Genomic DNA, 20,734 nt, shown 5'->3' on the forward strand with positions numbered 1-20,734 from the left:
CTAACCTAAATGACAGGGAGAAATGAAGGAAGCCTGAACAGAATACAATTATTCTAAAACATGCATCCCTTTTGCAATAAGGCACTGAAGTAAAACTGGAAAAAAAGCAAAAATAATAGCTTTTTTCCACATACTCAGTATTCATATCCCAAAAGAAAGAAATGATCTCACTACAATACATTACAATAGAAAGTTATCAAAAATAGATAAAATCTTGCTATCATGGAAAGGAAAATACTTGTCTATTTGTTGAAAAATCACCCTGATGAACTCTTTAGTCATATTCCAGTTGACCTATTTGCTTATGGTCTAGCCTACACCTAGCAACCAGTTTTTCAAATTATATAAGCAAAAAAATATATATTTGATTTGTAATGGCAAACCAGGCAAAATTAAACGGGCCGATTTATATAATGACGATGAATGATTAAATATTAAAGAATTAGACCTCTCACAAAAGACTTCAGCCATACAAAAGTTATACTTAAATCCAAACTGGTTCCTATAGTAGATTAGTAACAATGTCTCATCCTATGTTCAAGAATAGCCTTTTCCCATTTATTCAGATTATAACCTCTCAAATCAAATCAAATTTTGTTTGTCACATACACATGGTTGGCAGATGTAGCAAAATGCTTGTGCTTCTAGTTCCGACAATGCAGTAATAACCAACGAGTAATCTAACCTAACGATTTCAAAACAACTACCTTATACACACAAGTGTAAAGGGATGAAGAATATGTACATAAAAATATATGAATGAGTAATGATACAGAATGGCATAGGCAAGATGCAGTAGATGGTATTGGGTACAGTATATACATATGAGATGAGTAATGTAGGGTATGTAAATATATAAAAGTGGAATTGTTTAAAGTGGCTAGTGATACATGTCTTACATAAAGATGGCAAGAAGCAGTAGATGGTATAGAGTACAGTATATACATATGAGATAAGTAATGTAGGGTATGTAAACATTATATAAAGTGGCATGTTTAAAGTGGCTAGTGATACATTTTTTACATACATTTTTCCATGATTAAAGTGGCTGGAGTTGAGTCAGTATGTTGGCAGCAGCCACTCAATGTTAGTGGTGGCTGTTTAACAGTCTGATGGCCTTGAGATAGCAGCTGTTTTTCAGTCTCGCTGTCCCTGCTTTGATGCACCTGTACTGACCTCACCTTCTGGATGATAGCGGAGTGAACAGGCAGTGGCTCGGGTGGTTGTTGTCCTTGATGATCTTTTTGGCCTTCCTGTGACATCGGGTGGTGTAGGTGTCCTGGAGAGCAGGTAGTTTGACCCCGGTGATGCGTTGTGCAGACCTCACTACCCTCTGGAGAGCCTTACGGTTGTGGGCGGAGCAGTTGCCGTACCAGGCGGTGATACAGAGACAAGATGCTCTCGATTGTGCATCTGTAGAAGTTTGTGAGTGATTTTGGTGACAAGCCAAATTTCTTCAGCCTCCTGAAGTTGAAGAGGCGCTGTTGCGCCTTCTTCACCACGCTGTCTGTGTGGGTGGACCATTTCAGTTTGTCCGTGATGTGTACGCCGAGGAACTTAAAACTTTCCACCTTCTCCACTACTGTCCCGTCGATGTGGATAGGGGGGTGCTCCCTCTGCTGTTTCCTGAAGTCCACGATCATCTCCTTTGTTTTGTTGACGTTGAGTGTGAGGTTATTTTCCTGACACCACACTCTGAGGGCCCTCACCCTCGGAGTGGCCGCCTCGTCGTTGTTGGTAATCAAGCCTACCACTGTAGTGTCGTCTACAAACTTGATGATTGAGTTGGAGGGGTGCATGGCCAAGCAGTCGTGGGTGAACAGGGATTACAGGAGAGGACTCAGAACGCACACTTATGGGGCCCCAGTGTTGAGGATCAGCGGGGTGGAGATGTTGTTACCTACCCTCACCACCTGGGGGCGGCCCGTCAGGAAGTCCAGTACCCAGTTGTACAGGGCGGGGTCGAGACCCAGAGTCTCGAGCTTGATGACGAGTTTGGAGGGTACTATGGCGTTAAATGCTGAGCTGTAGTCGATGAACAGCATTCTCACATAGGTATTCCGCTTGTCCAGATGGGTTAGGGCAGTGTGCAGTGTGGTTGCGATTGCGTCGTCTGTGGAACTATTGGGGCGGTGAGCAAATTGGAGTGGGTCTAGGGTGTCAGGTAGGGTGGAGGTGATATGGTCCTTGACTAGTCTCTCAAAGCACTTCATGATGATGGAAGTGAGTGCTACGGGGCGGTAGATGTTTAGCTCAGTTACCTTAGCTTTCTTGGGAACAGGAACAATGGTGGCCCTCTTGAAGCATGTGGGAACAGCAGACTGGGATAAGGATTGATTGAATATGTCCGTAAACACACCAGCCAGCTGGTCTCCGCATGCTCTGAGGACGCGGCTGGGGATGCCATCTGGGCCGGCAGCCTTGCGAGGGTTAACACATTTAAATGTTTTACTCACGTCTGCTGCAGTGAAGGAGAGTCCGCAGGTTTTGGTAGCAGGCCATGTCAGTGGCACTGTATTGTCCTCAAAGCGAGCAAAGAAGTTGTTTAGTCTGTCTGGGAGCAAGACATCCTGGTCCGCGACGGCGCTGGTGTTCTTTTTGTAATCCGTGATTGACTGTAGACCCTGCCACATAGCTCTTGTGTCTGAGCCATTGAATTGCGACTCTACTTTGTCTCTATACTGACGCTTAGCTTGTTTGATTGCCTTGCGGAGGAAATAGCTACACTGTTTGTATTCGGTCATGTTTCCGGTCACCTTGCTCTGGTTAAAAGCAGTGGTTCGCGCTTTCAGTTTCGCGCAAATGCTGCCATCAATACACAGTTTCTGGTTTGGGAATGTTTTAATAGTTGCTGTGGGTACGACATCGCCGATGCACTTGCTAATAAACTCGCTCACCGAATCAGCGTATTTGTCAATGTTGTTGTTTTACGTAATGCGGAACATATCCCAGTCCACATGATCGAAGCAATCTTGAAGCGTGGAATCAGATTGAACGGACCAGCGTTGAACAGACCTGAGCACGGGAGCTTCCTGTTTTAGTCTCTGTCTATAGGCAGGGAGCAATAAAATGGAGTCGTGGTCAGCTTTTCCGAAAGGAGGGCAGGGGAGGGCCTTATATGCGTCGCGGAAGTTAGAATAACAATGATCCAGGGTTTTACCAGCCCTGGTAGCACAATCGATATGCTGATAGTATTTAGGGAGTCTTGTTTTCAGATTAGCCTTGTTAAAATCCCCAGCTACAATGAATGCAGCATCAGGATATGTGGTTTACAGTTTTCATAGAGTCAAATGTAGTTCACTTTAATGTCTACATATCTTACATTACTCATATCTCATTTATATACTGCATTGAGACCCAATCACTGGACACTTTAATAAATGGATCACTGGTAGCTTTAAACAATGCCACTTTAAATAATGCCACTTTAATCATGTTTACATACCTTACATTACTCATATCACATGTATATACTGTATTTTATACAATCTACTGCACCTTGCCTATGCCGCTCGGCCATCGCTCATCCATATCCATATACTTACTCCATATACTTACACATTCTCATTCACCCCTTTTGATTTGTGTGTATTACGTAGTTGTTGGGGAATTGTTAGATTACTTGTTAGATTTGTGTGTATTAGGTAGGGTTTGGGAATTGTTAGATTACTTGTTAGATATTACTGCACAGTTGGAACTACAAGCACAAGCATTTCGCTACACTCGCATTAACATCTGCTAACCATCCATGTGTATGTGACCAATGCAAATTTGATTTGATTTATAGATTGCAAAATAGTTGGGAAGAGATTTTTGATGTACCGATTCCATGGCACATGGTTTATGAACAGATACGCAAAACGAAGCCAAATTGAAAACTTAGAATTTTTCAATCTAAATTATTACATAAAATTCTTGCAACCAATAGAATGTTATATACAGTGGGGCAAAAAAGTATTTAGTCAGCCACCAATTGTGCATGTTCTCCCACTTAAAAAGATGAGAGAGGCCTGTAATTTTCATCATAGGTACACTTCAACTATGACAGACAAAATGAGAAGAAAAAAATCCAGAAAATCACATTGAAAAATGTTTAATTAATTTATTTGCAAATGATGGTGGAAAATAAGTATTTGGTCAATAACAAAAGTTTATCTCAATACTTTGTCATATACTCTTTGTTGGCAATGACAGAGGTCAAACATTTTCTGTAAGTCTTCACAAGGTTTTCACACACTGTTGCTGGTATTTTGGCCCATTCCTCCATGCAGATCTCCCCTAGAGCAGTGATGTTTTGGGGCTGTTGCTGGGCAACACGGACTTTCAACTCCCTCCAAAGATTTTCTATGGGGTTGAGATCTGGAGACTGGCTAGGCCACTCCAGGACCTTGAAATGCTTCTTACGAAGCCACTCCTTCATTGCCCGGGCGGTGTGTTTGGGATCATTGTCATGCTGAAAGACCCAGCCACGTTTCATCTTCAATGCCCTTGCTGATGGAAGGAGGTTTTCACTCAAAATCTCACGATACATGGCCCCATTCATTCTTTCCTTTACACAGATCAGTCGTCCTGGTCCCTTTGCAGAAAAACAGCCCCAAAGCATGATGTTTCCACCCCCATGCTTCCCAGTAGGTATGGTGTTCTTTGGATGCAACTCAACATTCTTTGTCCTCCAAACACGACGAGTTGAGTTTTTACCAAAATTTATATTTTGGTTTCATCTGACCATATGACATTCTCCCAATCTTCTTCTGGATCATCCAAATGCTCTCTAGCAAACTTCAGACGGGCCTGGACATGTACTGGCTTAAGCAGGGGGACACGTCTGGCACTGCAGGATTTGAGTCCCTGGCGGCGTAGTGTGTTACTGATGGTAGGCTTTGTTACTTTGGTCCCAGCTCTCTGCAGGTCATTCACTAGGTCCCCCCGTGTGGTTCTGGGATTTTTGCTCACTGTTCTTGTGATCATTTTGACCCCACGGGGTGAGATCTTGCGTGGAGCCCCAGATCGAGGGAGATTATCAGTGGTCTTGTATGTCTTCCATTTCCTAATAATTGCTCCCACAGTTGATTTCTTCAAACCAAGCTGCTTACCTATTGCAGATTCAGTCTTCCCAGCCTGGTGCAGGTCTACAATTTTGTTTCTGGTTCCTTTGACAGCTCTTTGGTCTTGGCCATAGTGGAGTTTGGAGTGTGACTGTTTGAGGTTGTGGACAGGTGTCTTTTATACTGATAACAAGTTCAAACAGGTGCCATTAATACAGGTAACGAGTGGAGGACAGAGGAGCCTCTTAAAGAAGAAGAGAGACAGAAATCTTGCTTGTTTGTAGGTGACTAAATACTTATTTTCCACCATAAATTCATAAAAAAATCCTACAATGTGATTGTCTGGATTTTGTTTCTCATTTTGTCTATAGTTGAAGTGTAGCTATGATGAAACGTACAGGCCTCTCTCATCTTTTTAAGTGGGAGAACTTGCACAATTGGTGGCTGACTAAATACTTTTTTGCCCCACTGTATATATTTTAGCTTAGCACATGCAAAATCCTAGAGGAAAACCTGGTTCAGTCTGCTTTTCAACAGATGCTGGGAGGAAAATGCACCTTTCAGCAGGAAAATAACCTAAAACATAAAGCCAAATATACACTGGAGTTGCTTACCAAGATGGCATTGAATGTTCCTGAGTGGCCTAGTTACAGTTAAATCAGCTTGAACATTTAGGACCTTGAACATGGCTGTCTAGCAATGAACAACAACCAACTTGGCAGAGCTTGAATAATTTTTTATAGAATAATGTGCAAATATTATAGAATCCAGGTGTGCAAAGCTCTTAGAGACTTACCCAGAAAGACTTACAGCTGTAATTGCTGCCAAACGTGATTGTAACATGCATTGTTTCTGGGGTCTGAATACAAAAATGATATATTTCTGTATTTCATTTTCAATAAATGTGCAGAAATCTCTAAAAACACTGTCATTATGGGGTATTGTGTGTAGATGGGTGAGATTTGTATTTATTTTTTAAATTCATTTTGAATTCAGGTTGTAAGACAACAAATTGTGGAATAAGTCAAGGGGTATGAATACTTTCTGAAGGCACTGTAAGTGTGTTTAAAACATTTAATCACAGGTAAGAAATGTAACGTGTTTAGTCTGTTTGTAATTCCACTCACTACTTGTAGCTGTATAATCTGTTTGTTTGTGATGTTGGTCTTGGCTAGCTTAATGTTCCAGTCAGTAGCTAGCTAGCACTCACTCGCGTGGCTCCTAGCACTGTCATGAAAAGGGGCATGTATTACGTTTTAGTAGTGAGAAGGCTCGGGAGCAGGCAATGTTTAAAAGCAATCTTTAGGTGTTGTACTTTTCTTAAATGTAGTTTTGTAATCGACTAAAACATGTAGACAACAAGAAAATTGCGTTCTGTAAGCCAATAGGGTAACCAAAGTAACCACAGGTTGTTTTCCTCACAGGTGGGCGGGGCCGTGACGCTCTAGCTACTACAGACTGGGACTATAGGAGCCAAGGACGTCAAGTAACTCAAGAAATCAAACAAATATGGAGAAAAACTAAAACATACCATTGCCAGTCCCTGGTTATTGTGGGGTCTCTTAGAGCAAACAGACATTTCACAGTGCAGGAAGAGCAACGATTCATTGAAGTATGAGTTGAAGGTGAAGCTGAACCTCTTCCTGTCGGTCTGGGAGTGGGAGATAGGTAGGTCTCTCTGACTGTAGTATTTGACGGTGTCGTCTGTAGGGCAGATATTCTCGATCAGGGTATAGTCTGACGCGATGTTGGGGTTTGAGTTGGCAGAGATGAAGCAGGTCTGGATCATGAAGCCAAGATCTGGGTCGACATTGAAGGCTCCAATCTGACGGGAGAAATACATTTTTCACAAAAACAATCAACTCACGTGCCAAAATATTGTCCAGTTTATAATGTGTAAGCAAGGTGTAGAGGTTATATGATTGATACAGCCTCTAAAGATGTCAGATGATTCTATTTACAAATCCTCTCATCGACGTTGTTGAATTGATAAACTATCTGTTTCCCTCTGCAAAGTTGTGTGAGGAACACCATCCTGGCAAATGTCTGTACACTCTCTGTCAGTCCAGGAGCTATTTGTTTTAACACAGAGAACAAGCTAAAGGAACACTATCAGAGTGCTATCAGGTCCAAGAATCACAAATCCTGTGGATTTCAGTCCCTTCAAACGTTTTAAGAGGATCTTTCTTTCGGCAGACCACAAGGCATTTCCCTGAGTTATGGGTTACATCCCAAATGGCACCCTATTCCCCATATAGTGCACTGCTTTTGACCAGAAACCTATGGACCCTGGAATAGGGTGCCATTTGGGACGAAACATGACTTATTATCCCCCTGCTGCTTTCTCTCTCCCTTTTCTCTGAAAAATCTACATGTGTTTTACTGTTTTCTGGCTGTGCCATCGACATGCCAAGGTTGTCAAAAAGCTTGCCCAGTCAAAAGCACACATGTAAGCACGCAGGCACGGACACACAAACACGCACGCACGCACACACACACACACACACACACACACACACACACACACACACACACACACACACACACACACACACACACACACACACACACACTGCTCATGGTTGGCAGCGACTAGTGAAAACCCAGTGAGCACTGTACATGCAGGCTGTGACCTGACCTATGAGTAACACAAGTTATGACACACTTGTTGCACAACAGCAGTTTCCTATACAGCTTAGTTTGGGCTGTAGCCTCAGGGGCTAGGGCAGGGCACGGCAGATCTCAGCCCAGTGTGAGAGGTGTGGAGAGAAAGGGCTAGAAAGGGGCTAAGGACTAGGCCCCATGGCCCCACACACAGAGCTCTTTGTGACTTGTTGCTGCTGTCTCTCTGAGGCCACACTGTCAGAGCAGCCGTCCTCCTCAAATAGCTCCATAAATCAACACTTCAAAGAGCCTCACTGTGTGGATCTCGAACTTATCTTACACAACCTCCCGATAGGACCTCCTTAGTAAATACTTATCAGTGCTATTAGCAAGGTACATTCTGGACTTTCCAGACAGAATAAATAGACGATAAGGTCTCTGGGGAGAATTCTAAATGCCATACAGTACTGTATGTGCCAGGACACTTTAAGACAGAGATGATGGCTGGGAGGGGCAGTTAACAGCAGAAAGACGATATGTTAACTTTATATCCTACCGACCCAGACCAAATATCAGCGGACCCTGTGGAAGCTAAAACACTAACAGATGAAAGTGGACCAGACCAGTGTACACACAGAACAGTCCTCACTGTTGTTTTGACAGGCCTCATATTAAAAGAGACAGAGACACAGACATATACACACACACACACAGACAATCCTGGCTCTTGTGAAATCGCTCCAACTCACATGTCCCAACATCTGGATACTAGCCTACTAATTATATTCATCTGAGCGAATCACACACAGACTAAAAATATAACAGACACAATGTACTTAAATGTATTTAGTACAGTTTATAGTATTTCACTGCTTCGTTTACCTCTACAAAGACCTGTTGATTTTTGGAGACGGTATGGAAGGCCTGGGTAGACGGATAATGGAAGAGATGGGTGTTGTACAGCTCCATGTTAACCATGACGTCGGTGCTGAGCGGTTCCTTTGCTGCCGGGGCAATACGAGGGAACGATCCTGATGATCCTGATCCTCCTAGAGTGTCCTGGTTCTTCCTGTAGGTGCAGTTGAACTGGAGAGAGGCGGGAGAGAGGAGAGAAAGCCAGTCAAAACAGTTGAACTGGAGGGACAAGGAGAGAAGAGCCAATCCAAACAGTTGAACTGGGGGAGGGGTAAAGAGCCAATCAAAACAGCTGAATTGGAGGGGTGAAGAAGAGAAGAGCCAATCACAACATAATCATGGTTCTAACATACCCTGGCCCTCACCCGTGTCCTCACCCTGACCCTCACCATCGCCCCTCACACTACCTGGCCTTCACAGCCAGGAGCGTGTCAAGTGTTTCATCACAGCAATATCACTGAGGGACACAGAGATACAGGCAGGAGGAGACAAAGATGAGAGAGGAAGAGTGTGCATGGGTAAAGAGTATGGCTATAGAGACACAGAGATACAGGCAGGAGGAGACAACGATGAGAGAGGAAGAGTGTGCATGGGTAAAGAGTATGGCTATAGAGACACAGAGATACAGGCAGGAGGAGACAACGATGAGAGAGGAAGAGTGTGCATGGGTAAAGAGTATGGCTATAGAGACATAGAGATACAGGCGGGAGGAGACAACGATGAGAGAGGAAGAGTATGCATGGGTAAAGAGTATGGCTATAGAGACACAGAGATACAGGCAGGAGGAGACAACGATGAGAGAGGAAGAGTGTGCATGGGTAAAGAGTATGGCTATAGAGACACAGAGATACAGGCAGGAGGAGACAACGATGAGAGAGGAAGAGTGTGCATGGGTAAAGAGTATGGCTATAGAGACACAGAGATACAGGCAGGAGGAGACAACGATGAGAGAGGAAGAGTGTGCATGGGTAAAGAGTATGGCTATAGAGACACAGAGATACAGGCAGGAGGAGACAACGATGAGAGAGGAAGAGTGTGCATGGGTAAAGAGTATGGCTATAGAGACACAGAGATACAGGCAGGAGGAGACAAAGATGAGAGAGGAAGAGTGTGCATGGGTAAAGAGTATGGCTATAGAGACACAGAGATACAGGCAGGAGGAGACAACGATGAGAGAGGAAGAGTGTGCATGGGTAAAGAGTATGGCTATAGAGACACAGAGAGAGAAAGGAAAGAGACTTTGTAGATGAAAGGGAAAGCGTGATAGCAGATTTCCCAAAACGCTCAGGTCAGAAGAAGTTCAAGACATAAAGATAATGTGGGGAGTAGACAGTGAGAGTTGGAATCTTCCATCCTCCTAAGAAGCCAGATGAGTCTTTACTAGCACTGAGGGACTCTGGGAGATGGAGTTTCAACCATCTGGACAGGATTCAGGTGGAGGTAGTATATTATTTATTGATGATCAGTGGTCTGGTCTTGACTCCCAACTCTCTCAACCCCAGGCAGGCCCTGTCATGCAATGCTACTCTCTTAATTCCTTTTTCATTTAGGGTTAATTAACCAGGGTAAACTTCCTAGAGTTTGAAAACCAACCTCTTGTTCGCGGGAGACCAAATGTATGAAAAACAAACAAACAGAGAGTCATGTAGGTACAGGACTGGCTCTAGCCATTTGAGGGCCCTAAGTGAGATCTGGTTGGGGGCCCCCATGTCCCGGTAAAACATATTAGTGCTTCCGTCCCCCTTTCATGGCTGAGAGAAGAATTTGAGTTTTAAAGTTAATTTTCTGCAATACTACCCATTTTGCCATTGGGTGGAGAGACATCTTTGCAGTTTTATAGAAGTTGGGAAAAAAAACAAGCGACCGCTTATGCCTGTAGCTGGCCCTGTGTAGCTAGATGTCTTACCAGAATGAAGGACTTGTGTGCTGGTCCTGAGAGAGAATCATATAGAATCCATGTTATCTAATATTATAGATGTCTTACCAGAATGGAGGACCTGTGATCAGGCCCCGTGGTGTGCTCCAGGAAAGCAGCCCTCTCCAGCGCCTCTGTCTCCCCAGGGAAAGTCACGTCTCTGGACTCTAGATCATCGTAATCCAGGGGAACACCGCTCCCATCCTTAGGCCCATCGTGACTTATCAGGATCTGGATGTCAACCAAAGGGGAGTTGAACACATCAGTGAACACAGTTAAGATACAGTATGCGTCCCAAATGGCACCCCAGTTATTCCCTTTATAAAGTACAAACGTTTGACCAAAGCCTGTTCTAAAGTAGTGTACTATATAGCTAGGGTGCCATTTGGGAAACACCCACATTGAACAGGTTCAGGTTGACTTTTTAGAATCTGTACGTCAGCCACATAGGAGAGTTGATCATTGAATCATTGAACATAGTTCAGATATATTCACAAGGTGAATAGGACATGTTCCCAGCTACTGGTGCCAAATCATGTTTTTTTGCATCTCAAATGACACCCTACTACCTATATAGTGCACTACTTTTGTCAGGGCGTTGGTAAAAAAAACAGTGCAATATATAGGGAATAGGGTGCCTTTTGAGACATACACCAGGAAACTTTACCAGTGATTGGCGCCAAACTATTTTAAAATAATGTTCTGCGTGTGAATGGTGTTGTTTCATTCAGGGGCTCAGGACTAGTGTTGCAAAGCAGCCGGTAATTTAGGTAATTAACAGAAAATCTATGACAATCTATCGTAACTTTGGAGATGTATATTTGAATAACTTAAAAACATTTAGAATAATATAGAATATTCCTTTTTTATATCTGTGTCCATATTGTCCATGAGTTTCTAGTACATGGTTCAAGAGAAAATAGTCTAATTAATGAAAAAAGCATGCAATTACTTTCAATTAACTCTACTAACTATTGACTTTTTCATAACTGCCACCAGTTTGATGGCAAAACACTGAAACAAATACATATTGACATAATAACATACAATACATACAATACAAGTTAAAAAAACAAACATATATAGGATATTTAATGCTGAAACCCTCATATTAAACACTAATGGTATCACTAAGTTGATGGTGAATAAGGTTTTACAGCTTTGTCATTCAATTAGTAAAAAAATTACATCTTATTCAATCATTTCATAAGTTTTACATGTGATAAGGCCACACAGAGGGCCAGAGATTATTACAGAACTGTACACAAAAGGGCCACTAGATGTCTTGTGATAGATTACATAAAATCCTTCGAAGATACCAAAATTCTGGTGGTTTACTGGTAAACCTCTAAAGTTTCCAGTAATATACCCTCCCTTTGCAACCCTACTCAGGACACCAGTGATGCGGCTCTGGTCTGAATCTAGCTGCCACAACATTCTGCAACAGATGAGCTGAAATTAAAACGTGGGAACGTCCAGAGATTTCAACAGTCCAGAGCTGAGAGCTCTATCAGGTAGAACCCTGTGAAGCATATATATTTCATTTTCTCCACAGGAAAGAAACACTGGAAGCCCACTCTGTGTACTTCAGTTGTTTACAGGCTCAGAGGTGAGTTAGGGCTAGAAGAAAAGGACTAAATGAGGTCAATTATTGCCATTGACATTTAGTTTATTCCTACTGGTGCTTATTTCACACGTGTTGACCCTCCAGTGTAGTCTCTAGTCTAAGTGTGCATCCCAAATGGCACACTATTCCCTATATATTGCACTACTTTTGACCAAGGCTCTAATATAGTAAATAGTAGACTTGGGCGGTATACCATATATACCATATACCGGGGAAATTCTGAAATAGCCACAGGATGTTTTTTCAATATCGTCAATACCGTTGAAACTATTTATTTTACATTTTTATACATTAGAATATTTGTAGCTACTTTTTAAGTAAATACCTGCAGTCAACTTGTGCAATACGTTAGGAGATAAAAAAGATTCCGTTCTTCAGTTTACCTGTCAAATAATTTTTTATTATGAAGCTTACTGGCAGTCCCCCGTCACGTGGTGTTTGTTTACAAACACACAACAACGAGAGACCAGAACCGTGTGAGTCACTAACTGTTGTGCAGCACGCGTCCAGTGATCTAGTTTCACTATGGAATTCACAACTAAATGTTTGCCAGCTAGATATTTTATAACTATTACGGTAACTGTCTAAAATGCGGTTGTGCATTGGGTTTGCTAATTTAGTAGCTTGTTAGCTATCTAGCTAAGTGGTTAGCGTCTTCCAAAATCAAGCTTCGCTTTGTAACAGCTGAGAATCCACTGCTGGATCAAGAGCCTTGTTGTCTAATGTGTGTTTTGTGCAGAAAACTGTGAGTAGCAGTTTTTAGTTACTTGTAAAAATGTATGAGCTGGGATGTCTGTCCTGCAAATAGTCAGAGACTGTATAAAATGTTTGCAATGTGCTTGTTAGCATTTAGTTAGCACTCTATGGGTTAGCATTGCTAACCTTTGGACTACAGAGGCTCAGTGGGGTTTGAAAATAGCTCCCCTTCTGTTCAATGCTGGTATGACCAAATATCACGGTGGCACAAGGTCGGTATGAAGGTATGACAATCTGGATACCGCCCAAGCCTAATACATTAAAATGCTTATTCGTAGGATGTAACACACAAGGACATGGGGCTTTGATGTATTGCGAAACAGCTAAATGAAGAATACTTTATTTTGACCATAGGGAACTGAAGTTATCTTTGTATCTAAGAAGAGAAAAAAACAATAATTTTCCAGGAGTAATAAAGGCCTAGTTAACACATTTTGCAGGGGGTATTTTATTTATTTATTTAAATGTTGATTTATCAAGGGATGGGAAGTCCCCTCAGCACCCCTACTTCCCACAGCAATTCATACTGTTGTCCTGATTTTAGCGCTAGCTGCCCCTAGTTGTTCCTCCCATGCACATAGAGATAATGGATTACCATTACAGGATAGGGTTGGGGGATACGGCCATAGAGATCCTATAATTGTTCTATTTAAATATGTGAATACAGTACTCATATAGGGCTAGTTTCCAGACAGACCAAGCCAAGTCTTGGACTGAAAGTATTTTAAATGGAGATGCATTTTAGTCCAGGGGTATGCTTATTAGGGTCTGGGCACCCTCAATTTCCAGGCTTTACAAGATTTTGGAGTATGGTAACATGTGGTAGGCTAGGGTCCAGGAAACGTGCCTTCAATGAGTTGATCATTTGCTAAATGTGCTACTCACTGAGTTGATGTAGAGGACCATAGGACCGGGGTGCATGGGGTACTTGGTGGTCTGACAGCCCTCCAATGGGGTCACCAACGTGTAGTGGGTGGAGTTGACCGTTGCTTTGCATTCTGGGTCTTGAAGAGTCAGGTTGACATTAGCGTAACCGTTGGCCTGAGGAAAGAGACAATGTAATTATAAATAAATAGTTAATCATCTATAAAGTATTTTTTTAATGATATAATGTCAATATAATCTATCATCTTTGCAATAAAATTTAAATCATGATCAATGATCATCTCAAAACGATCAGTAGAGCTGACTGAGACACATGACACTAGACTAGTGAGGCATTAGACGTCACTATGCCATTCTACAGCACATACTACTTCTCTGTGTGATGTTAAATAAAAACACAGGATAGTCCAACTCTAACCATAAGTATACCTAATTGCAGTGTGAGGGTTTTACTACACTGTTGTCTATTGTGTTGGGCCTGCTTCACAGTGCCCAATGGTAGCACACAAGTACAGACACACACACAGTAGCAAACACACTACACACTGTTGACTCAAGTCAGTGCCAGTCAGTATTAAAGAGGAATAATCATACAGTTAAATCAAGCATGAAAAGTGTGAATTCCACAACTGCCTTTCCTCCATTTTTGACACAATGAAGGCAGACATTTAGTCACAGCGATAAACCAGTTGGCTGACTACTCAAGTATCTCCTCACCTGCAGACTCTCTCGGTCGATGCAGACCACTATCCTGCTCTCCTCACACTGAACACTGAGACCAACACTGAGGGTCCCCTGCTGCTCCTCAGGCTCCCCACCCAGCTCCCCTCCCAGCCAAGGCCGGTCATCCAGGGAGGGGGGCAGGGACAGGTAGGGCAGGCCCTGCTCCATGAGCGGGGGGAAGGTGAAGGGCAGGCCACTGGAGTGTGGGGCAGCACCCCCCTGACCACCAGAGAGGATGGGGTTGGTGTCACGTAAGATGGAGAGTTCTGGAGGGAACATGGAATCCAGGGGATCCACCACATCTGTAAGTGAAGTGTGTGTGACACATTTTAGTCACACACACACAGATGCACAGATACAGAGACTCACGAAAGCACAAGCACGAATGCACACGCACGCGCACACACTTACACACACATACACACACACACACACTTACACACACACAGGCCTCATCTGGTGATTTTAAAGGCATGGAGATTGCACCTAGCACAAACAGAACAGAACATTGAAACATAATTTATTTACACAGTAGATATCTTTCTTAAATGTCGTAAACCAATGTCTATTTGTCATGCATTATCTATTATTTTCATTACAGTAAACATACACTTTCAATGACCACTTTATTAGTTACACCCATCTAGTACCGGGTCGGAGCCCCCTTTGCCTCCAGATCAGCCTGAATTCTTCAGAGAATGGATTCTACAAGGTGTGGCATTCAAACGTGGCTCAATTGCTATCAAGGGACCTAATATGTGTCAGGAAAATATTCCTCACACCTTTACACCACCGCCACCAGCCTGTATCATTGACACCAGGCAGGATGGTGCCATGGACTCATGCTGTTTACACCAAATCCTGGCTACCATCAGCGTGACGCAACAGGAACCGGGGTTCGTCGGACCAGGTGATGTTTTTCCACTCCTCAATTGTCCAGTGTTGGTGATCGCATGCACACTGGAGCCGCTTCTTCTTGTTTTTAGCTAATAGGAGTGAAACCTGTCTTCTGCTGCAATAGCCCATCCATGACAAGGACTGATGAGTTGTGCGTTCCGAGATGCCATTCTGCACACCACCGTTATTTGCCTGTTTGTGGCCCGTCTGTTAGCTTGCACGATCTCCTTCGAGCTTTCTCATCAACGAGCTGTTTTTGCCCACAAGACTGCTGCTGACTGGATGTTTTTTGTTTGTCGCACCATTCTCTGTAAACCCTAGACACTGTCATGCATGAAAAGCCCAGGAGGCCGGCTGTTTCTGAGATACTGGAACCGGCGTGCCTGGCACCGACAATCATACCATGCTCAAAGTCGCTTAGGTCACTTGTAGGGTTGGGCGTAAATCCCAGGATTTACGGTATTACTAGCTTGGTACACAAGGGGGAGCCAAAATAAACTCAAAAAAGCCCTGTGGGCATCTATTACCAGAATGCTAACAAAATTAGAATAAGTAATAACACATTTCCATGGAAGTTGCTAGCTAAATATGCTAACGTGCGCAAACAAAAATAAACTTATTGCAAAGACAGGCAATCCAGCTCATAAAGTTATACATATATAGGTAGGAGCTACCGAATGTCATTTTTGGTGAGTTTGGACATTTACAAGCGAATGTGAATGAGGGACTCAAAGTTTTGACGCATGCTTGTCTGAACAGTACTCTCGAGCAGTGTGTACAGGCTGTATCTGTGTGGAATCTGGAGTCACTAGGGCAACTGGCCTGCCTGCCCGCTCTGCTTGAAGAAGATGGGGAGGAGCAGACGGGCCAAGAACAGAGAGGATTAAAAAAAAGCAAGGAAATCAAGACAGCCTACAGATAACTCATCCAAAGGGCTTTGACTTATCAAACATGGCAGAAAGCTAACCAAATATTGTTAATTCAGCCACTTACTTAGATAACTAGCAAGTTAAATTAAGGGTTGCGTTATTCAGCCACTTACTTAGATAACTAGCAAGTTAAATTAAGGGTTGCGTTAAGCAGCCACTTACTTAGATAACTAGCAAGTTAAATTAAGGGTTGCGTTATTCAGCCACTTACTTAGAGAACTAGCAAGTTAAATTAAGGGTTGCGTTATTCAGCCACTTACTTAGATAACTAGCAAGTTAAATTAAGGGTTGCGTTATTCAGCCACTTACTTAGAGAACTAGCAAGTTAAATTAAGGGTTGCGTTAATGCAGAATTCTGTGTTTTTTCATGCAGGAACAAAATATGAAACGCATAAGAAATATTTTGCTGCGTTTTGGAAAGCAGATCTAAAATGGTTCTTACTGGAATTTCTGCTCGACACCAGATTAAATTTGTGCTTCAAGCTGCACTTCTCCACTTGGATGAGACTTCACGAACGGGCATTCTATCAGCAGACAGCGCTTTGAGATGAATTTTAAGCAAAACATTCGGAAATTTAGCTGCCTACATTCTTTCTATGATAAACATTAGAAATATGATGGCCATGCATCGTTTTTGCAAAAAAGACCTTGCTTTTTCATTGTAAGCTCATTTACTTTCCTGGTTGCCAGCCAAGTAGTGTTGCGCTTCTGTTGTCATGAAGCTATTTTCTGCCAAATTTGTTGCACTAATGTTTTTTCTGTGAAGGAAAACTATAGCTGCACATCCCTGATCACTAGTGAAGCAAAAGACACCATTGGCTTTCAATATAAAACGTGACCCCTGTCAATACACAGCAGGACTCACCTGCTCCCCCGCTTTCTCCCGTTGTGCTATTTACAAACAAACACTTGACTGGCTCAACTGTTCTGGGGAAGTAAGGTAAGATTCTTAATGTAAAATAATGTGACAGGTGAAATGAAGAATGCAATCTCCTAATATATTGCACAATTTGACTGCAGGTATTTACTCAAAAATAAGCTACAAATATTAAAATGTATTGAAAAAATTAAAATAAGTAGGTTCAATGGTGACAATATTGAAAAACCATCCCGTGGCTACTTCCAAATACCCCGGTATACCGCCCAAGCCTAGTGGAAGCCCGATCGGAATTTTTCAAATAAGTTATTCATACTCAAATAAGCCACCAATTGCTTGAAAACAACTTCTAAAAATCTTGGATAAAAAAAGGATGTTTAGAAGTCTATAATTACTCAGTGATGAGGGGTCTAGATTGTCTTTTTAAGGAGAGGTTGGACCAGAGCTGTTTTTGGAAAGGAGTCAGAGTTCATGGCGCAATTTACACTAGACATAATGTTGAGGCCAACATTAGGCCTAACTTCTTTTAGTAGTCTAGTAGGGATCACTTCTAATGGGCAGGAGGAGGTCTTCATGTGAGCTACAGTATCCAGGAGGGAATTAAAGGATATTTGCTCAAATGAGCAAAAGGAAGCAGTAGACAGTCTCAGAGCAGTTGCCTTTAGTGCCTCCTGACCAGAAATGCTGTTATGGTGTCGGATACTGTCAATCTGGGATCTAATATTTTCTATAAAGAATCGTAAAAACTATGTGCAGAGATCAGGGGATGCGAGCATGTCACTCTTAGGGGAGGGGGAGGGCACCAACAATACAATCAGTTGTCTATAAACAGAATTATAGAAGTCTGGGTGTTTCTCACCTGGCTCCCTGAGCCTCAGGTTAAAGGTGTTAGCTACAGGTGTGTGGGTGTAGGTGGTGACTGGTCCGTAACCATGATCCTCTGCCCACTTGATCAGGGCCTGAGAGCCAGACGGGAGGTGGTGCTTAGGGGTCCTAGACACCTCCATCAGCCTCTCTGTGTTGGGGCTCAGACTGATGGTATCAGGCGTCTGAAAGAAAGGTAAATACAGGTTTATATTAGTCATGGAATATTAAATATGACATACAGTATACAGTCATTTTCTTCTGACAGATGGAGTCACTCCTATGTGATGCTCGTCCCTCAGTACAAACAGAGCAATCTGACCATATTTTAAACCATTCTGTGTCATGAAAGTCATTTTATAGAGATCAAAGTGGGTGCTTTTTCTCTTCTAGTCAGCAGCATTTACAGTAATCTCTACCTCTGCTAAAGTTTAATTTCCTTTGTCTGACTGTATGGAACAGTAAAAACGACCCTGTCAGCTTCAAAAGCCAGCGTGACCACAACCCACAATGAAAGTGAGAGTATTTCACATACTTTCATATCTTGACAGAGTAAAAGTCGAAGAACCATTTTACATTTGTTAGGTTTCTTCATGGAAGGAAAACCCATGACAAATGTACTACTGCCCATAGTGGTGAAGAGTCATACGCACGCACGCACGCTTGATCAAACACACACACACACACACACACATCGAAGGCCTGATCAATGGTGGGACTTAGTCTGTGTCAGATTTCTACCAGAATTCCTCATTAGTTCTGCAGTGTTCCGTGCTGTATAATGTGAGGGAGCTAATCCCTTCTTACAGATCCACTCTGTCTCAAATGGCATCCTATTCCCTATTTAGTGTACTACATATGACCAAGGCTCATGTACTCTATGTCAGCCTGGCCTGTACTTTCCCAGACACCCTGGACCCACTCCAATTCGCATTCCGCCTTAACAGATCCACAGATGACGCAATCTAGTTACTTCACACTGCCCTCTCCCACCTGGACAAGAGGGGAAATAACTATGTAAGAATGCTGTTCATAGACTACAGCTCAGCTTTCAACACCATAATCCCTTACAAGCTCATCTGCAAGCTGGGGACCATGGGACTGAACACCTACCTCTGTAACTGGTGGGTAGGCCTGATGGTGGGTAGGCCTGATCACCGACAGCGATGAGGGAGGAGGTCAGAGACTTGGAAGTGGTGTGCCATGACAACAACCTTTCCCTCAATGTCAATAAGACCAAGGAGCTGATCGTGGACTACAGAAGAAGGAGGGGAGAACACGTCCCTGTCCACATAGACAGGGCTGTTGTGGAGCTGGTTCAGAGCTTTAAATTCCTTGGCATCTACATCACTAAGGACTTAACATGGTCTACACAGACAGTTGTGAAGAGGGCACAACAGTCCTCTTTCTCCTCAGGAGGCTGAAAAGATTTGGCATGGGCTCTCGGATTCTCAGAAAGTTGTACAGCTGCACCATCGAAAGCATCTTGACTGGCTGCATCCCGGCTGGGTATGGCAAATGCACCACCATCGACCGCAACGCGCTACAGAGGGTGATGCGGACAGTCCAGTACATCACTCGGGGCGAGCTCCCTGCCATCCAGGATCTCTATATCAGGCCAGAAAAATTGCCAAGGACTCCAGCCCCCCAAGTCATTGACTGTTTACTCTGCTACCATCTGGCAAATGGTACCGGAGCTTCGGCTGTCAGACTAACAGGCTCCAAGACAGCTTCTACCCCAAGCCATAAGACTGCTAAATAGTCAAAAGAATGCTTAAAGGGATATTTCGGATTTTAACATGTTAGACCTCATTTTCCACTTACTTTTAGTTTTGAAGCCTCACCCAGACAATTGGTTTGATCAGACTTCCATTCCTGAGATTTCTTTGGCTGTCTTAGTTGCTTGCAAGAGTCAAATTGTGGTAGTGGCCAGACTCACCCCAAAAAACGTGTTTCAAAACATCTGGGCTATACAGGCATGTCAATATCGAAACACTTTTTCCACAATTACGAGCATAAATGTGTATATCCCGAACTGTGTTTACTGTTTTGCCCTTGTATTGGAACTAATTTCTATGTCACTACTACATCCGCGTGCTGCTAGTCTTGCTTAGCCACACCTCCAAATTCTACGGAGCCTGCTACTCGAGGATCTTTCAAGCGCTACACTGCCCAAAACCATTAAATCAAAATCAAAACATGTCTGAGTCGGACAGCTAAAACTGAAGAGGATGCATACTTTGCAGAACCATATTTATATGGGCCAGAATATACTGATGAAGAGCTTGGACAGATAGAAGCCGAGACAGAATGGGAGAAATGGCAACAGGTGATCCGGCCTGCCCCAATACATAGTGCCAGATGTAAAGTTTGGTGGAGGAGGAATAATGGTTGGGGCTAGGCCCCTTTCTTCCAGTAAAGGGAAATGTTAACGCTACAGCCTACAATTACATTTTAGACGATTCAGTGCTTCCAACTTTGTGACAATCGTTTGGGGAAGGCCCTTTCCTGTTTCAGCATGACAATGCCCCGTGCACAACGCAAGGTTCAGACAGAAATGGTTTGTCGAGATCTGCGAGCATTTCACGGTTAAGTATTCGGCGCATGTGACAAATAATATTTGATTTGGTTATTAACTGTCATGTTAAACAGATATTTATTTTTTGTAATTTATCCAAAGCAAATAGGGTTAAGTGC

General features: G+C 42.9%; 1 protein-coding gene across 1 annotated transcript in view; it reads right to left on the reverse strand.

The window, feature by feature from the left end:
- LOC115108569 (transforming growth factor beta receptor type 3-like) overlaps positions 1-20,734 on the reverse strand; it is a 149,842-nt gene that overhangs the window by 24,141 nt on the left and 104,967 nt on the right. The window contains exons 8-13 of the mRNA XM_029633071.2: positions 18,033-18,222; positions 14,465-14,772; positions 13,748-13,903; positions 10,549-10,710; positions 8,532-8,735; positions 6,577-6,870 (exon numbers count right to left, since the gene is read on the reverse strand). Coding sequence (XP_029488931.1) covers positions 6,577-6,870; positions 8,532-8,735; positions 10,549-10,710; positions 13,748-13,903; positions 14,465-14,772; positions 18,033-18,222 — 1,314 coding nt within the window. The remainder of the gene's footprint in view (positions 1-6,576; positions 6,871-8,531; positions 8,736-10,548; positions 10,711-13,747; positions 13,904-14,464; positions 14,773-18,032; positions 18,223-20,734) is intronic.

The sequence above is a fragment of the Oncorhynchus nerka genome, linkage group LG24 (genome assembly GCF_034236695.1).
Source record: "Oncorhynchus nerka isolate Pitt River linkage group LG24, Oner_Uvic_2.0, whole genome shotgun sequence".
In the NCBI taxonomy this organism is placed as follows: domain Eukaryota; kingdom Metazoa; phylum Chordata; class Actinopteri; order Salmoniformes; family Salmonidae; genus Oncorhynchus; species Oncorhynchus nerka.